General features: G+C 37.7%; 2 protein-coding genes across 2 annotated transcripts; one reads left to right on the forward strand and one right to left on the reverse strand.

Annotated features, from left to right (window-relative positions):
• The first annotated feature begins 147 nt into the window (after positions 1-147).
• Positions 148-1881, forward strand: LOC107491296 (protein ASPARTIC PROTEASE IN GUARD CELL 1). Its single transcript, XM_016112128.3, has one exon. The coding sequence runs from the start codon at positions 380-382 to the stop codon at positions 1811-1813; it is 1434 nt and encodes a 477-aa protein (XP_015967614.1). The 5' UTR covers positions 148-379; the 3' UTR covers positions 1814-1881.
• Positions 1882-13103: 11222 nt separating this feature from the next.
• On the reverse strand, positions 13104-13586 carry LOC107490926 (uncharacterized mitochondrial protein AtMg00860-like). Its single transcript, XM_016111726.1, has one exon. The coding sequence runs from the start codon at positions 13584-13586 to the stop codon at positions 13104-13106; it is 483 nt and encodes a 160-aa protein (XP_015967212.1).
• Positions 13587-19121: the final 5535 nt, after the last annotated feature.

Genomic DNA, 19121 nt, shown 5'->3' on the forward strand with positions numbered 1-19121 from the left:
AGAGAAAAACTAGAAAAAGAAAACACATTGACCCAACTTCAAAAGAAAAAGATGCAGACTCGAGAGGAAAGAAAAAAGCGTAGATAATACACTCACTAGTCATAATTGTAAAGGAATCAACAATTATATTAACTGTAAAATGCAAAGGTTATGAAATTAGCATTGCTATTATGTTAATATCAGTTGCCAAGCTTCCCCTTAACCAAAACATCCAACACCCACGCATCCAAAGTTTCTTTATTTGCTCACTCTTTTAACCTTTATCTGCTTCATGATAATGCCCGTAAATGCTTCTTCTTTACACTTCCACCACCTCAAAGTTTCGTAAATAAGAACCCACCCAAAGTCCTCGCTACATGTACAATTGTACACGCCTACAATGGCACCTCTCTTACTCCTTTTCTTTATCTTCTTCGCCTCTTCTTCTCCACTAACACACTCTCGAACCAGGCCCCTCAAAACGACAACGCTCGACGTCGCTTCATCCCTTCAGAAAACCACCCGTAATGGCCCCACTTCATACTCCCTAAAAACACAACCTTCAGAATCTACACTCTCCCTTCAACTCCTTTCTCGCGCTTCAATTCAAAAGCACCACTCATACACGAACAACTACAAGTTATTCACACTCTCATTACTCGAGCGCGACTCAGCCCGAGTCAAGGTCATAGAAACTCGCCTAGATCTCGCTCTGAAACGAGTTTCGCGCACGGATCTTCACCCGGCCGAGTCGATGACCGAGTTAGACCCGGAGGAAATGCAAGGACCGTTGATATCCGGAACGAGTCAAGGAAGCGGCGAGTACTTCGTTCGAGTCGGAATCGGTAACCCGCCAAGTCAAGCTTACCTGGTCATCGACACGGGCAGCGACGTAAGCTGGATCCAGTGCGCACCTTGCGCCGACTGCTATGACCAAGCTGATCCAATATTCCAGCCGGATTCATCGGCTTCCTATGCACCAATCCCCTGCGCCGCGGCGCAGTGCAAGTCCCTAGACCTCTCCGAGTGCCGTAACGGAACCTGCCTCTACGAGGTTTCTTATGGCGACGGTTCTTTCACAGTCGGCGACTTCGCGACGGAGACCATTACGCTCGGCTCCGTTTCAGTTCCCAATGTCGCCATCGGCTGCGGCCACAACAACGAAGGCTTGTTCGTCGGAGCTGCTGGCTTGCTCGGCCTCGGAGGCGGCCCGTTGTCTTTCCCGGCTCAGCTCAACGCCACTTCATTTTCCTACTGTCTCGTGGACCGCGATTCTGACCATGCTTCAACTCTCGAGTTTCACTCGGCATTATCTCATTACGCCGTCACGGCGCCTTTACGGCGGAACAAGGAGATGAACACATTCTATTATGTTGGACTGACCGGAATTGGTGTGGGCGGTGAGGTACTTCCTATTCCGGAGGCGAGTTTCGAGGTGGATAGCACCGGCGCCGGAGGTGTTATTGTGGATTCTGGCACGGCTGTGACGAGGTTAAAAGAGGAGGTGTACGACGTTCTGAGGGATGCGTTTCTGAGCGGGACAAAAGGGTTGCAGAGGGCGAACGGCGTGGCGTTGTTTGATACTTGCTACGACTTGTCGTCTAAGTCGAGCGTTGAGGTTCCGACGGTGTCGTTTCATTTTCCTGGGGGGAGGGAGTTACCGTTACCGGCAAAGAATTACCTGATACCGGTTGACTCGGTGGGGACGTTCTGCTTTGCCTTCGCCCCCACTACGTCTTCCTTGTCGATAATTGGGAATGTTCAGCAGCAAGGGACACGTGTCGGTTTCGATGTCGCTAACTGGGTCGTTGGATTCTCTGTCGATAGCTGCTAGTCGTAGATGGATTATGCCTGTGCAAATTTTAATTTAACTATTTAATTTAATATTCTCTGTTGTTATTATTTGTTTAAACTTTTTGTTTTGTTTTCCACTTTTTTTTTTTTTCTGGTTCAGTAATTTCCCTAGTTGCATGGATCGGCACAAAAGATAAAGGGACATAGAAAAGGAATATTTTCAACGTTGCGAAGTTAGGTTTCCAGATATGGATGTGGAGACGGGAAAGAAAGGTAGATAAATGAGGGAATGGTTGGTGGTCTCTTTGGACTATTAAATTTTGATTTTTTTTCATTTGCTTAAAAATATTTTATAACCTTTTAATTTAAGAAATTATTTAAATAATATTATAAAAAATATAAATCGAAAATACTAAAATCATTAAACTAAAATTCAAACTTGATTGCACGTATTTAATATAATACATATACATCAAGATCATGATATTACGAGTTTTTTTTAATGTAATTTTAAAATAATAAATTACCTTCTTTTAAATTCAATCAAGTCCAATCATTATTACATGGGATATGATATTTTTTTAGAGAATAAAAATTTTTAATCTGCCATAATTTTTAAGCTGGATGTGAGTGATACATAAAATTTCAACTTCAAGGCAATAATAGTTTAATAAGAGGTATAAAGATTAAAGTAGATTTTATACCTCAAGGTAGACATTTCACCTGATATTTATAGTGCGTTTTTGGTGAATATGAGGAAAGATTCGTAATACTATCTCCATTTGGATTCTAATACTGTTGATGATTCTGAGTACTGTGTTTTGAGGTGGAGGGTTCTTGATCAAGCTGTTTAATTGGTCCACAGACATTACGAAGATGATTTTTCATTATTTTTCTTACTTATGTGGTGTGTAAGAACCTGAAACTAATTTAACTATTTAATTAAAATAAATAATAATTTAATTGTTTGGAATAAGTTAAAAAATATAAAAATATCAATTAAAAAATTTTAAGGTGAGATTTAGACTCAGCAAATCTTTTCGAGTGAAAAAAATATAATTTTTTTCTGGAAAAATGCCTAAAAGTACGTATTGACCTAAAGTGGTTCGGTACTATGAGTGAAAAAATTAAATTATGAGTGAATAAATTAAATTTTATAATTTAAAGAAGATAAAAGTAATTGGAATAGAAAATCGGACATTTATTATAAAGGTTTTGACTCAAAATTGGGCCAAACAAATCAAAACGTAAATCGGGCCTAAGTGGGTCCAAGTCCCTCCTTTCACTTGAGCCAATTTAACACAATTACACTTGGAAGAGAGGGGAGGCACGGAAAGAGAAGAAGAGAGTAACCAAAACTTAGAACACTGTTCACCTTCTTCTTATTTTGCTTGTAATTTTGATCTGGAGCTCTAATTGATGAGCCGTTTGTGGCCACGCGTTGTTCTCCTCATCCTCTTCGATTCTATCTAGATATTATGGTAAGTACTTCGAAGTCTTTTGTCTAATTTTATTTTCCCCATTCAATTTGTGTTTTGGTTTGGTTTTGAGAAAATCTTGTGATTTTGATTGTTTAGTGTAAAAACCCCAATATAGAGGTGAAGATTGGAGAAAATATCCTAGAAAAAGTTAAAAGTTTTAAGTATCTTGGGTGCATCATACAGGATAATGGAGAGATTGAACAGGATGTAAATCATAGGATCCAAGCAGGTTGGTCAAAATGGCGGAGTGCATCTGGTTTTATATGCGACAAAAAAGTGCCTTTAAAACTTAAAGGTAAATTCTATCGCACCGCTATAAGACCGGCTATGCTGTATGGTACGGAGTGTTGGGCGGCTAAAGGGGAGCACGAACATAAGCTGAGTGTGGCAGAGATGAAGATGTTGAGATGGATGAGTGGTCATACGCGATTGGATAAAATAAGGAATGAAGATATAAGGAAGAGAGTTGGAGTAGCACCCATTGTGGAAAAGATGGTTGAATCGCGTCTCAGGTGGTTTGGACATGTGAGAAGAAGACCGATAGAACATTCAATCAGGAGGGTGGATGAGATGGAAGATGGACAAAGGGCTAAAGGCAGAGGAAGACCTAAGAAGACCATCCATGAGGTGGTCAAACAAGATCTACATGTAAACGGTCTCTTTGTAGACATGATACATGACAGAGCACAATGGCATCGTTTGATTCATGTAGCCGACCCCACATAGTGGGACAAGGCTTTGTTGTTGTTGTTGTTGTTGTAGTAGTGTAAGAACCGCAATTAATTAACCGCTTAATTAAAATAAGTTAATTGCCCAAAATAGGTTCAAAAATTTAGAATGTTAATTAGAAAATTTAAATATGATATTTGGACTCAGTAAATTTTTTAAGTTGAAAAAATGTAATTTTCTGCGGAAAATTACATAAAAATGCGTATTGGTAAATTAGCCGGCAGTACTGGCTTAGGTCTGTCTAATACTAGGTGAGAATAATAAAAACTGTAGAAAAATTAGTGAAATAATTAAAGTTAAAAATTGGCCGTAAATTCTAAAGATTTGGCCTAACATTGGGACAAACAGACAAAAAATGCTAACGGGTTGGATCGGACCCAAGTTGGACCCAAACCAAACACATATATACCTCACTTAAGAGCCAATTCAACTTATTTCCACCCACAAATAAGAAAAGGGGTGCTGCTCAGTTGAGAGAAGAGAGGAGAGGGTTTACTATTCATATCTATCTTCATTTGATCATATCTTGAGCTACGGTACTTTGATTGACGAGTTGTTTGTGGCCACGAGAATCTCTTGTTGAGCTCTTCATTTCTAGCCAAACAATGTTGGTAAGAACTCAAAACTCATACTCCAGTTTCTGCCCTAATGAAATATGCAATTTTACGTTTAGTTTTTTAGTAGATTTTGTGATTTTAGTTGTTTAGGTGTGATCTAGTAGCGGGTTATTGTTGGGTTTTGTCCTAAATTATAGTGGATAAGGTAAGATTTTCTTAAACCCTCATAAAATTATGATTTTGGTGAACCCTAGGTATTGATTATGATGAATTAATTATGTATAGCTTGGAATTTATGATTATTGGAGCTTTTGGATTGTGTGGTGGCTTGTTGAACTTGGAGACTTGTGAAAGCTTGGTTGAGGTCAAATTTTGGTGTTTGGTGCATATTGGGAATCGGCCAAGATATAGTTTCGGTTTTTTTTATGTAATATGTAATGTTTCGTGAAACTTAGGTTAGTGGCCTTTAAGATAGGATTGAAGTATATGAGTTGAATGAAATGATCTTTTGATATGGAGTTGTTGTGGTGATATGAAGTTGGTATTGATGATAAGTTTTGATATTTGTTGATGCTGGTGATGATTATTGATTTTGGTTGATAATTAATGATGAATATTGATGTTGTTGGTAATGGATGATGAGTGTTGATATTGTTGATAAATAATGTGGATTATGAGTTTTGATAATTATAAATTGATGCTTGGATTGATAAGTGTTGAAGGAGTTGCTAAATTAGAACATTAAAAGTTGGATGTTGTATAGTTGAATAATGATGGGAATTTATAAGTTTTTGTACGAATTAGGTTGAATTTAGAGTTAGATGAGGTGAGTATTAAATGTTTAGATGATTGGATGATTAATATGGTTGAGAAATATTTGGTATGGATTCTTGAGTGATTTTGGTATTGTTGGGTTGTGAATAATTTGGTTTGAATTGAAAGTTTTGGTAAATTTGAGGTTTAAAAGTTTTTGGTAAAAGCAGATTTTTGACCAACTTCAGTGGATCATAACTTGAGCCTCGGGTTTTGGATTTGAATAAACTTAGTCTCAAATTAAAGATAATTTAAAAATCTTTAAAAAGGTATAAATTTTATGGAAATTGAAATTTTGTAGAAAAAAGTTATAGATGTTGGAAGTTAGGGCCAAAAATCTAATTTCTGTGATGTTGCAAAAAATTTGGAAAATCTGTCATGTGTGCCCACGCACACCTCTGTGCTTACGCACAGAACAGAGTGGGTGTTTCAAGTTGTGCTTATGCACAACATCATCCATACGCACAGGTCGGGAAAGCCTTCTGGTGCGTGCGTACGCAGACAACCCTGTGCGTATGCACAAGCCCTGTTTTTTCCTAAAATCCTGTTTTTAACTATTTTACCTTTCTGGCAAGCTTGCAAATTTCCGTAACACTTGTTTAAGATCTCTTAGCTTGTTTTTAGGTTTTGAAATATAGGAGAATACAATAAATGAAATAGTTAACTATTTCTGGTAATAAGTTTAGAAAATGAAGATTTAGATTTCTGAAGTACTGGGGATGAACTATCTAGGTATTTGTGATGGAGTACTAGATTGATCATGTACTTGAGAAATTGAGAACTGAGGATGGTTGTAACGAGTTTGGAACTTGGAGATAAAGGGACTTGGACTGTATGAGCAGTGATCACTGAGAATATGTTGAGGGTTTCTGGCCTGGCAAGGATAGTGGTATAATTCCACTTGCTCAGTGCGTAAATTGTGGTAGGGATGGTGGTTTTATCCTGCCTGTAGTGAGGACGGAGGTTTTATCCCGTTCACGTATTGATGAATTGTTTAGCAAGGACGGTGGTTTAATCCCGCTTGCATATTGATTTACGAATGCAACCTGAGCAAGGATGGTGGTTTAATCCCGCTTGTTCGAGGTGCCTAGTAAAGATGGTGGTTTAATCCCTTTTACTGTGGAGGAAAGGACGATGGTTTATTCTCACTTGCATGTTCTAGACAAGGATGGTGGTTTAATCCTGCTTGTTTATGAAACCTATGGATAAGGATGTTGGTCTAATCCCGCTTATCCGAGTCGGGTCTGACAATATAACCGATGCATAAGCTCATGGCTAATAGGGTAGACATTTATCATAAGAATCAATATAGTCTAGAAGTCCGATGAAGGATATAGCTCAAAAATAGGATTTGAAAAGCGCAAAACATGCACATGAAGCTACAAACTTAACGCACAAGATATAGATATAATATAACAAAATATCAGAGTATAATAGCATAAAGATCTAGCCACGGCTCGCGGAGTTTAAGCCGGCTAGCTATATACAGACCATACAGAAATCTGAAAGTTAAAACAGCTTATACAAATTTTTCTCTCAAAGTAAGCCTCTAGGAAAAAGTAAATATAAAAGATGAAAGATCTAAACAAAATAAGCAAAAAGACTCCAAAACATATCCAGGATCCTCCGCTCTGTCACCATCGAAGCAACTCACCGAGGTGGGTTGCGACCTGCATATGAAAAACAAGAACAGAATATGGTATGAGAACTGGAGGTTCTCAGTATGGTAACAGTGCCCAGTGATGTAAGATATAAGACCCTGGGACGCTAGAGGCAATCCTAGAACTTCATATCCATCACAAGATTCATCTTAAAGCATAACTAAAATAGTAAAGCGTAACTTAAAACCATAACATAATAAAAGGATAATCTAACTTAGGAGATTTATAGTCTAACAGTTCTTCGCTGTCCCACAGCCTTCACCAACCTATCCTCCATGCAATTCCATCGCCACCGCTTTTCGAACCTCCTCAATTCCATTATAAAGCACATATAATATCAATGCAAGTAAATCACAAGTATAGGCATATATGGCAAGTAATTCAAGTAGGCAATTAAGCATGTTATTCAATTAGGCAAGCAATTACAAGTCGGCAAAGCAAACAAACAGATAGAAGATGCACATGACGAATGCCTATCCTATAGGTTGTGATATCACATTGTCGGTTTCACTACTAACCTGACACATCTCCACGGAGATGTCGCCCTTCGGAATCATAATTGGGAACCCCCTGAGATATGGTGCTCGAAACACCGTCCAGGATTTTGTGCCTGCACACTCTAGTGATCTGAAGGGAAGCGAGCGGGATACTCTTGCCACGGACCTCACATCTCAACGCAAGCAGGACGAACCACCACCCTTACGCCACTGCCGCTACCTCGACAGGCAGGATCCAACCACCGTCCTTGCCGGGCGCATAGCGTCTCAACAATATCAATTTAAAAATGTTACATAAGTGGTTTTTAAAAAAATTTATTATTTCAGTATATCAATTATTCATCATTGCAACTCCGAGTCCTCGACTTATCTCAACCACTGTCAATTCATAACTTTCATTCCGAACTCATTAGTTCATCAGTTCTCAATTCATATATCTTTCTCCCTTCTCACTCCACAAAACCCATCCTTAGTACACCAAAAACCTAAGCCTCCATTCTCTAATTTTTCAAGGTATACCCTAATTAATTCTCCTAGGACCTTTCCCATAGTTTGATACCCGAAAATAAGCCAAAGATTCTTAAATAGGTGTCACAGAAGTTTACAAGCTTGTTAGGGAAGGTGAAATAGTTAAAAACAAGGTTTTAGTTGAAAAACAGGGCATGGGCGTACGCACAGGGGCGTGTGTGCGCACACCCAGGAGGATTTTCAAAAGGTGTGCGTACGCATAGAGGTGTGCGTACGCACAAGTGCAAAATTTTCCAATTCTATTCGCTCGCACAAGGCGTGCAAACGCCCTCAACAGAATGCACCTTCTAATGTGTGCGTGTGCACAGGACTGTGCGTGCGCACAGCTTGTAAAACTTCGTTGGTTATGTGCAAGCACAGAGTGTGCTAGCGCTCCCATCAGTAGCCATGTCCCCGTATGTGCGTACGCACAAGGCTGTGCATTCGCACAGGTTTAAAAATCCATGGGGTGTGCGTGTGCACACAAACCAGAAATCACAAATTCTGCAGCATTCATAGAATTCAGATTTTGACACCAAACTTTGAATGATCATAACTTTCTCTACAAAAATCATTTCCTACAAAATTTATATCCATTTAAAGATTTTCAAAGATCTTTAATTTAAAGCAAATTTTAACAAATTTTGAAATCTGTGACTCAAGTTATGATCCGTCAAAGTTCACCAAAAATTCATTTTTACCAAAATTCATAAATTTCTCAATTCCTTGAAATATATAGCCAAAACCAAATCAAATCATTTCAAACTCCAATTTACATCAAAATCTCCCCTTTTGTGTCATAATCCACCCTTCATACCAATTTTCCACTCACATGACAATATCATCAACCTCAAACATCGAATATATCACACTAAAACCATTTTTTTCAATCCACACAATCATCCATCATCATCATAGCACTAACAATCATCATGATTAAACTCATTCCACCCCAATCTCACTCTTTAACATCATTTATCAACATTAACATCACAATTCATCAAAATAGCCAAAACTCATTAATTCATCGTACATCATATCTCAACAACTCAAACATCCAATACAATCCAATCATATCCTATGGGTCACTAGCCTAAGTGTTCAGAAATATTATATATTACATAGAGGAAACCGAAACCATACCTTGGCCGATTCCCAATATGCCAAAAACCCAAAATTGAGTGTAATTTAAGCTTCCAACCATAATCCAAGCCACCAATCAACTCCAACAAGCATCAACAATCACTCCAAAGCTCCAATCAATTGCCAACAATCACAATCTCAATCTATATACACATAATTTACAACAATTCAACCTAGGGTTCATCAAATTCACAAAATCACAAGAGATTTGAATTGCTCACTTTACCCAATGTTAATTGAGTCCAAACCCAATAGGAATCAAAGGCTAGAGTGCACCTAAACACCCAAAATCACAAAATTTCACTCAATACAAAATCCTAAAAATTCAAAATTTTGGAAGGAAGAATTGAGAGGATTTCGTGATTTTCTTACCAGTTTCTTGAGTGGGTTTTGTAGAGCTCTCCACGAGGATTGTGTAGCCACAAACGGTGCGGCGATCGGAGCTCCGTAGCTCAAGTTATGAGCTTGGAAAGTTGATAATTAATAGTGCTTCTTCTCCCTTCTCCCTCTTTTCTTTTCAGCTGGATGACTGTGTTTATGAGAGTGTTGTGTGCTGAATGAGTTTATTTAAGGAACTTATATATGTTGGGCTTGGGCTCGGTCCAACTCGTTAGCGTTTTTAGCCTGTTTAGCCCAACTTTGTGCGAAACCTTTAAAATTAACGCCCGATTTTTTAATTTAAATATTTTTCAACGTTTAGAAAATGTATTTTCTCACTCAAAAAAATTTACTGAGTCCAAAAATCACATTTAAATCCTCCAATTCTCATTCGAAACTTTTAGAACCTAATTTGGACAATATTAATTATTTAATTAAATAGTTAATTAGTCGTGGTTCTTACAGCCTAAATGTATAATATGCCTATTTACTTCTTGAATTACTTGCTATATATGAATATTACATGTGTATTACTTCTTTGTATATACTTGTGATTGTCTGGTGCTGAGTAGGTTAGGTAGACGGTGGTGATGGGATCGCACGAAGGTTAGGTTGGCGAAGGTTGTGGGATACAACGATATGATTGGTATTAGTTAGAAATCCCCTAAATTTAGATAACCCTATTCATAGTTTATAGTTTAAGTTATTTATTTCGTTAAGGTTGAATATCGGTATCGATGTTAAGTTCTAGAATTGTCTTTGGTGTCTTGGAACCTTACATCTTATATATTGGGCACTATTACCAAACTGAGAACTCTGGTTCTCATACCATATATTGTTGTTATTTTTCAGATACAGGTTGTAACCCACCACGATGAGTTTACGGACATGGTGACAGAGCGGAGAATGATCATTCTTATATTTTATTTTGCTTTACTTTTGTTGTAGTTATCCTCTCATGATTTTGTATATTTTAACTTTGTTACCTTAGAGGCTTTATTTTTGAAAACTTTGAGAGGTAGGTTTTTGGTGTTTTAAACTTCAAAATTCTGTTATATTCAGTTTAACTAGCCGTCCTAAACTCCGCAGGCTGTGACTAGTCCTCTTTTTGTATATCATACTTATACATATATCTATCTTGATTATTATTGTACTATGTCCTATGTTGTATCTTGCACCTTAACGCGTTTAGTTATTATGTGTGGATGCTTCGCACTTTGTAATTCTGCTTTTTGTGACTTTGAGTTTTTACTCCTTCATTGGGCTTCTAATATCACTCTTTCTTTCTATATATATAGTATGGTATGAGCTTTAGAGCTATCATGACACTTTGTTATCCTTCACTTTACAGCTAGAGGTATGGCTTAGGGTAATAGAGTGTTACATTTAGGGGTACTCTAGTATGAGCTACTGGTGAGTTCCATCCAAATTTTGTGTGGGTTAAGGTAAGAAAGTTTAACTCCCTTAATTAATACCCAATTTTATGTATAAACCCTTGTATGAATGTTGAGATATATTGTTGTGACTAGATTATATGGAATAGAGATTGGTTGGATTGAATTTGGTGTGAAGCAGAACTTGATTGACGAATTTGAGTACTAGGATTTGAGTGGTGGACCTTGGAGATTGAGCAAGTAAAGGCTTCAAGGGTTTGAACCGCTGACATTCAGGTACATGTTTGAGTTTTGAGTAAAGTTATGTGAATGCCTAGGTTAGTTGTCCCTAGGATATGATTGAATGGTATTGATTGTATTTGTGATTAGTTGGTTGTAGTTGAGAATTGAGGATTTGATTGTTGTTGAGTTTGGGTATGAATTATGATGAGAATGTGGTATGTTGAATGAGAAACAGTGAGTATGATGTATGTTGATGATGTATTGTGGCTTAGCTTTGAGTCTTATAAATTTTGGATATGAATGTGGTGTTGTGAAAAATTGGACTTAAGGCCGTAATGGAGTGAGGTGTCCCCTATGAGATAAGCTATAGTAAGTTGCATAATTGCTAATATTTGATTTGATTGTGATTAATAAATGGTTAGTTTGGTTGAGTTGAAACTTGTCTAATTTGAGTCTTGAATAGATAGAGAGTGATTAAATGGTTGATAGATGTTAGAATTATTGTGTTAGACTTGTTGATAAGGTGTTGAATTGGATTGAGAATTGGTAAAAATGTATGTTTTGTAATATTTGGTGAAAATAAGTTTTTGAGTAACTTCGGCAGGTCGTAACTCGGTGCTCAGAGTTGAAAATTCAACAAAGTTAGACTTTTATGAAAATATATTCAATAATCTTTTCAATGGTTCAAGAATGGTTGAAAAATAAATTTTGTAGAAAAAGTTATGAAAGTTTGAAAATTAGGTTGAAAAACTGATTTCTGTAGTATATCAGCTTTTTAAAATTTTGATATGCATGCGTACGCAGAAACATCATGCGTATGCGAGTATTGGGGACTGCCCAACACCCTCGCGTACACGAAAACGGCTTGTGTACGCAAAAATGACCATTTTCACATCATGCATACGCATGATATGTCATGCGTATGCGCGAATCTTCTTCTATTTTATACTCTCGTGTACGCGGGAGGTGGTTCGCGTATGCGACTTTCCAATTTCAACAGTCATGCGTATGCGAGGGGTGGCATGTGTACGCATGGCCATCCTGTTTTGCAAAAATTGTATTTTTGAGTTTTTAACCATTTTTCGAGCCTTCTAAACCCCCTGTGAGCTCTGTTATGAGTGTAAAGCCAGTGTAACAGAGGGTAGAAGAGTTAGGAAAAAATCCTAGTGAGTTGATATTAAGAGATGATGGTGAGAAACTATGATTATGACTATGAATGAAGTTTAATATGATTTTGATGATAATTGATGACGATGTGAGTTTGGTACTTGATAAGGAAAGTATTGGGTTTTGAATTACAGATTGATATGGCCTGGCTGAATAAAGACAATGAGCTGGAATTGAAAATAGTTGTAAGAGCGGTAGTTGTATCCTGCTCACGTGTTAATGAGAGATGTGATATAAAGGAATACTGATCAATTATGAGTGAGGTATAACGAGGGTGGGTATGATTTCTCGAGAATGGATGGAATGCGTACAGTTGTGACTGTGAATATGATTAGGGCTTTTGGCCTGGCAAGGATGGTGGTATAATCCCGCTTGATCAGTGTGTAAACTATTGTGCAGAAATGGTAGTTTTATCCCGCTTGCAGTGAGGATGGTGGTTTTATCCCGTTCACAGACTAAGGAAATTTTGTGAAACAAGGACGGTGGTGTGATTCTGCTTGCATATTATTTTGTGAAGCAAGGACGGTGGTGTGATCCCGCTTGCGTATCATTTATTGTTTGGCAAGGACGGTGGTTTAATCCCGCTTGCAGATTGAGTTATGAATGTAACCGAGTAAGGATGGTGGTGTAATCTTGCTTGTTCGAGGTGTCCAGTAAGGATGGTGGTTAAATTCCACTTATTGTGGAGGCAAGGACGGTGGTTTAATCCCGCTTGCATGTTCCGAGCAAGGATGGTGGTTTAATCTCTCTTGTTCATGGAACGTACGGGTAAGGACGGTGATTAAATCCGCTTATCCGAGTTGGGTCTGACAACATAACTGACGCATGAGCTCATGGTCAGTAGGACAAGCATGTAAACCCCAAATAGTTCGTGTGGTTCAGGTAGAATTAAGATTGACGTTGAAGTCAACTTCTCCTTCAAAGTCTGGAAACTTTCCTCACATTCGGACGTCCATATAAATGGTGTCTCTTTTCTAGTTAACTTAGTCATCGGCAACGCGATTTGTGAAAATCCATGAATGAATCTCCTATAATATCCGACTAACCCTAAGAAGCTCCTAACCTCAGTCACTGATGTCGGTCTTTCCCATTCCATCACTACTTCATCTTTCGAAGGATCCACTACTATCCCTCCTTTACTCACCACGTGACCCAAGAACTTCACTTCCTCCTTCCAAAACTCGTACTTCGACAACTTCGCATAAAGCTTTCTTTCCTTCAAGATTTGTAACACAATCCTCAGATGCTCCTCATTCTCTTTCATTGTCTTAGAATAAACCAAAATGTTATCTATGAACACTACCACAAACTTATCCAAAAGGGACAAAATACTCTTTCATGTAATCTATGTACACAACGCATTTGTCAATCCAAAGGACATCACCACGTATTCATAGTGACCATAGCGTGTTCTAAACGCAGTTTTCGGAATATTTTCCTCCTTCATCCTAATCTGATGGTAATCAGACCTCAAATCAATCTTTGAGAACACCCTAACTCCTTGTAACTGATCCATTAAGTCATCGATTCTCGGTAACAGGTACTTGTTCTTCACTGTCAATTTGTTTAAGTGCCGGTAATCCACACAGAGTTGCATTTCTCCATCTTTCTGCTTCACCAATAAAATTGGCGCTCCCCATGGAGATACACTCGGTTGAATGAACCTCTTGTTCAGAAACTCTTTCAATTGAGTCTTAAGTTCAGCCAGCTCTATCGGAGCCATTCTGTACAGTACAATTGAAACTGGACCGGCTCCCAACACAAAGTCTATGGCAAATTCAATTTCTTTTTGAGGTAGAAATTCAGAAATATCTTTAGAAAACACTTCAGAAAACTCCCTAACTATCGGAATTTATTCTAACTTATGTTTATCTCCCAATGCATTCGCAGTTAAGAGTATATAACCCTGACACTCTTTTCCACTACAGTTCACCACTACAGAGTTTAGGTAATAACCATCAGCTACAACTATTCCTCCTTCTCCTTCCAGCATAAAGCGAATCAATCGCTCAAAACAATCTAATAGTACTTTGTTCTTTGACAACTAGTCAAATCCCAAAATCATCTCAAATCTAACCATCGGCAAATAGATTAAGTCATGAATAAAGGTTTTATCCTCAATCTTAAAAGATATTTGTGCCTTATCAAATGCAATAAATGAATCTGAAGCTCCCGTATCATACAATGCAACCAATACTTTGTCATCAATTAAACATTTATCTCTTATCAGAGAATCTGACTTCACAGCATCATTGGCATTTACAGCAAACACTCGGCCTTGTTGTTGGTTCCGACCAGCATTTGGATTCCTCTCACGAGTATAATCCCTTGCCAAGTGTCCACGCAATCCACAAATGAAACATCCACCTATACCCAGCTTACACGAATCATAAGGATGAAAATGCCCGCAACAATCACATGATGAAATTGATCATAGTTGGTCCTCTTAAAGTTGCCCTGACCTTGAGGGTGTTGAGGTGTGTGTCCACCCCTCTTGAAGTTCTGACCCTTAGGCTGAAAGTACTTCCCACCGCCTCTGCTATTGTTTCCTCAATGAGTATCTCTTGCTAACACCACTTTCTTAGAAAAATCCTCAACAACCCTTGCCTTATTCACTAACTCAAAAAATATCTGAAGCTCCAACGCAGCCACAGCAGTCATGATGTTCTCCCTAAGACCTCTTTGATATTTAATACACTTCCAACCCTCATAGGACGCAGGGGCACCCTGACACACCCTTGAAAACCTATAGAGTTTCTCAAATCTACTAGTGTACACGACTACAGACAATGAGCCTTGTTTCAGTTGCATAAGCTCTAACTCCCTAGCCTCTCTCACTGATTTCGGAAAGTACTTCTTATAGAAAGTGGTCTGAAATATGTCCCAAGGAATGTCCGCGTTCTGAAGTTGCAGCAGTCGACATTCTCCCTACCACCAGTGTTGTGCCTCCCCCATTAGTTGATAGGCCGCAAAGTCCACAAATGGGTTATCTGGGACATGCTGAGTCTGCAGTGCACACTTTATGGCCTGGAACCAATTATCTACTTCAGAAGGGTTTAGCCAAAAAATATATATAACAACCAAAAGAATACTAGCCGCAGGTTGCAAAGTTTAGCCTGACTAGTTAATACATATATAACAGTTTTTCAAATAAAACGGCAACATCCTAACTCTCAAAGTAAACCTCTAAGGCATCAATATACCAAATACAAAAGTGAGAGATACTATGTCAATATAACCAAAAAGTACAAAAGATAACAAGCGATCCTCTGCTCTGTCACTATCTGATGAGTCCATATTTGATGGTAAATTTTGGCTTGAATTGGACGGAATTCATCACATAAACTCACACTTATTCACCAAAATAGCATACTTTTGTGTTTGATCCCTAAATTGAACCTAAATGTCAAAACATTTATTTTTGTGCTTAAATTGAGCAATTTAATTTCACTTTTATTTCATTCGATGTCGTGATATATTTGTTGAGTGATTTCAGGTCCTAGAGGCAAGAATGGTTTAGTAGAAGTGAAAGAAAGCATACAAAAAGGGAGAACACATGAAGAAAACAAAGGAGAAAAGTATTTTAGAGTGTGCCCACGCACAGGATGAACTTTAAATATGAATTAAGTGTATGAAAGCATTAAAGCAATAATCCATGTATCAGACGTTGTATATTTCATGCGCATCAATCACCTTAACATTGAAACGAGAAAATCTTATCAGGATGATTAAAAAATATAGATTAAGTGTATGAAAGCATAGAAATAATTGTGTGTGAATAAAATTAGAGGTACCTGCTCATCCATCAATACCATTTCAATTGAGTTAATGGATTTGGGGTCTTTGAATCTCGGTAGCGACTAAAGTCTGATCACTTTGACATGAATCCTCTAACATTCTCTTGGCGGTGCAATCATCTCCAAAAAATAATATCACCTAATCATTTTTCGCTAGTGACAAAAATAAGAGCAAACATAAATTCTAGTAATACACACACGGTAAGATTGTAGCACCACATCTCTTAGGCTTTTATAGCATCTAAGAAGAGGTATATTTTCAGGTAAATAATTTTAAAATTGGACTGCATCCAAAATCACAGATCCTTCATAACCCAAAAGAAGAAGAAATTTGTCTTGATGATTCAAAAATGAAAAAAAATCTGAGTTGATAATAAAACACTCATTTTATATCATAAATATTGGCCAATCAAAACATACAGAGTAAAAAGGGTATGAAAATAAGATCAGAAAAAAATAATATGAAGAAAAAATAAACAGTGTAGAATAGCAACAAATCCTACTCACAATATTGAGCAAGAAAGAGAGAATCTATATTAAAAAAGAATAACAAAAACAAAATTATAAAAATAGTATAAGAAGATTCGAAATGAAAAGTTCAGGTAGAAGATCTCCCAACAATGAAAAGTAAAAAAATGAGAAAAGAAGCATCTTAAGTTTCAATTGAATAGAGTTGCTCACATGTCCAGGAAACCTCTCATGCTTCATCAATCACCATGGTGATGATTCCATGGAAGACACCGCAGACAACTGTAACTAGATTGGGGGAGAGGGTTCTGCTATGGAAGGTAGCTCTTTTGGATTGGGTTTGTTATGGACAGTGACGCATGGAAGAAGGAGTTACCAAAGTCAAGTTGTGGCAGCAATGGAAGTAATCTTCTTGGCACGACGTCTCTGCTTGCTGGGAAAGAGAATATAAAAAAGCGGGCTTTGGGTCGGGTGGGTTAGGATGGGGTTCGAATAGGTTTTTTGGGATTAGCCCAAGACCCAAAACAAAATATTCAACTAGAATATTCGACCAGAATGGACAATTAAAATAGCTAAACTGATAGAAAATCTATTTTGGAACACAACAGACTAGCAATTTGTAGAAAAAAAAAGCGAAAAAAATGGAAGAGAACACTTGATCAGATGGAGGCCTCCACCGGAAAATTGGTTAAAGGCTATTGTGGATGCTGCTTTTAGGAGGGAGGATGAAAAAGGAGCAATATCTATGTCATTAGGAACAATAATGGAAAGATTGTGCTAGACTTCTCTGAAAAAATTAGCACACATTCAAGTATAATAACTGAAGCTATAGCTATTAGACAAGCCCTTATTATTATTGATAATTTGGATTTGAGTAAAACTTTAATCCAATCAAACAGCTTAAAATTAATCTAAACTATAAAATCAAATAGTACGATTGGGGAAACTGAAGCAATATTACAGGATATTAGAGAGCTAAAAAAAAGATTACCAAATTGTGGTCTAACTTGGACACCTAAGGAAGGAAACCTACTTGCTCACATAGTTGCTAAAATGGCAGCATCAAATTGCCTTCGTCAGAACTGGAGTATGCAACTACCTCTAGAGATGTGGCGTATTATCAACAAGGAAGCTCAAAGCTGATAACAATTCTTAAAGAAGAAAAAATCAATAAAAAATATTAGGAACATAATAATTTAGAAAATTCAACAACCGGGAACAAGAAGAATTGCTACCTGTAGATCAAGATTAGAGGCAAACATCAATCAAAATTAATGCCAAGTTCAAAGGTTTAAGGAGGAAGTAGAATTTCTGTTGTACATGCAATAGAAGCGCGGGAGAAGAGGTGGTAGTGGATTCTTAGCGGCAGCAGCAATTTGAACTGAGACAAGAGATGCAACCAAATTGATGTAACAAGCCTTATTTTGGGATGGTTTAAGATGCATGTCGGCTTCGAGAGAAAAGGGAGCGGGCTCGGAGCAGGGAACGAGTTCAAAAAAATAACATCATATTCTCCTTAACAAACACAGTCAGAAACAAACCCGATTGGAGAGAGAACCAACAAAGACAAGCAATGAAGATGCCGCCGGCAACGGACAAGGATCTGCGACTGTTACACCAGGGCTAAGGCGCAGCAACCGATGGTGAAGAGGCAGTGGAACAGCAACAGTATTCCCGCGGCATCCTACACCTAATTGTACCACCCAATTGTAACGTATGTATCCACTCCAACCACAACACCTCAATCAACTGACTCCATAGCAACAACGAACAAGACCCTCCGACATCTAAGTCTAATCGGTATAGTGTCAGGGGCCTTTTTTATGAGGATTATGTTCGGTTGGATTATGAGAAGGGAAAGTGGATGTACCGCCAGTGTTTAAATTAATGGGTGGTATATGTGTATGTTTTGGCGAAAGCTAGTGCACTCCAGATAAAGCAGGGAGTGCAGCACTCCTTAAAAGTTAACCTATTATCAAAAGTTATCAGGTAAATTTAATTTATTTATTATTGTTATTATTTTTTTTTGTCATGGGCTGAACAAACAAACCAGCACTAACAAAAAGACTAATTCCTTTGTTACTCTGTTATTGTCGATGTGATGTCTTCAAATATTTTCACTGTTTTGTTTAATGGCAGGTGCTTCCACTATTATTTTAGCTAGCTATAGATTTTGACGCTCTTGAACCCACCATATTCCACTTCTACCATAAATGACCATCAAAGTCCGAAAAATTGCTGTCATAGAAAAGGAAGACGCATGTCTGTCGCCACTGCTGGTTAGCTAACTCCAAACACAAAACAGATTCTGTAAAAGAACCCCGGTTTCCATGAAGGCGCATGATTCTCAGATGACGACGCAGTCAAAGCACAATATGCATGGCAGTTACAACAAGTCCATTATCTTTTATTTTAAATTAACCTCAACGTATACGTAATAGAATGAAAAATTAAAATACAATTATATTTAAACAATTATTTGTATTATTTTTTTATTAATTTATTCAAAAAATAATTAAATTCTAAAGCTAATT

The sequence above is a fragment of the Arachis duranensis genome, chromosome 5 (assembly GCF_000817695.3).
Source record: "Arachis duranensis cultivar V14167 chromosome 5, aradu.V14167.gnm2.J7QH, whole genome shotgun sequence".
Taxonomy (NCBI): domain Eukaryota; kingdom Viridiplantae; phylum Streptophyta; class Magnoliopsida; order Fabales; family Fabaceae; genus Arachis; species Arachis duranensis.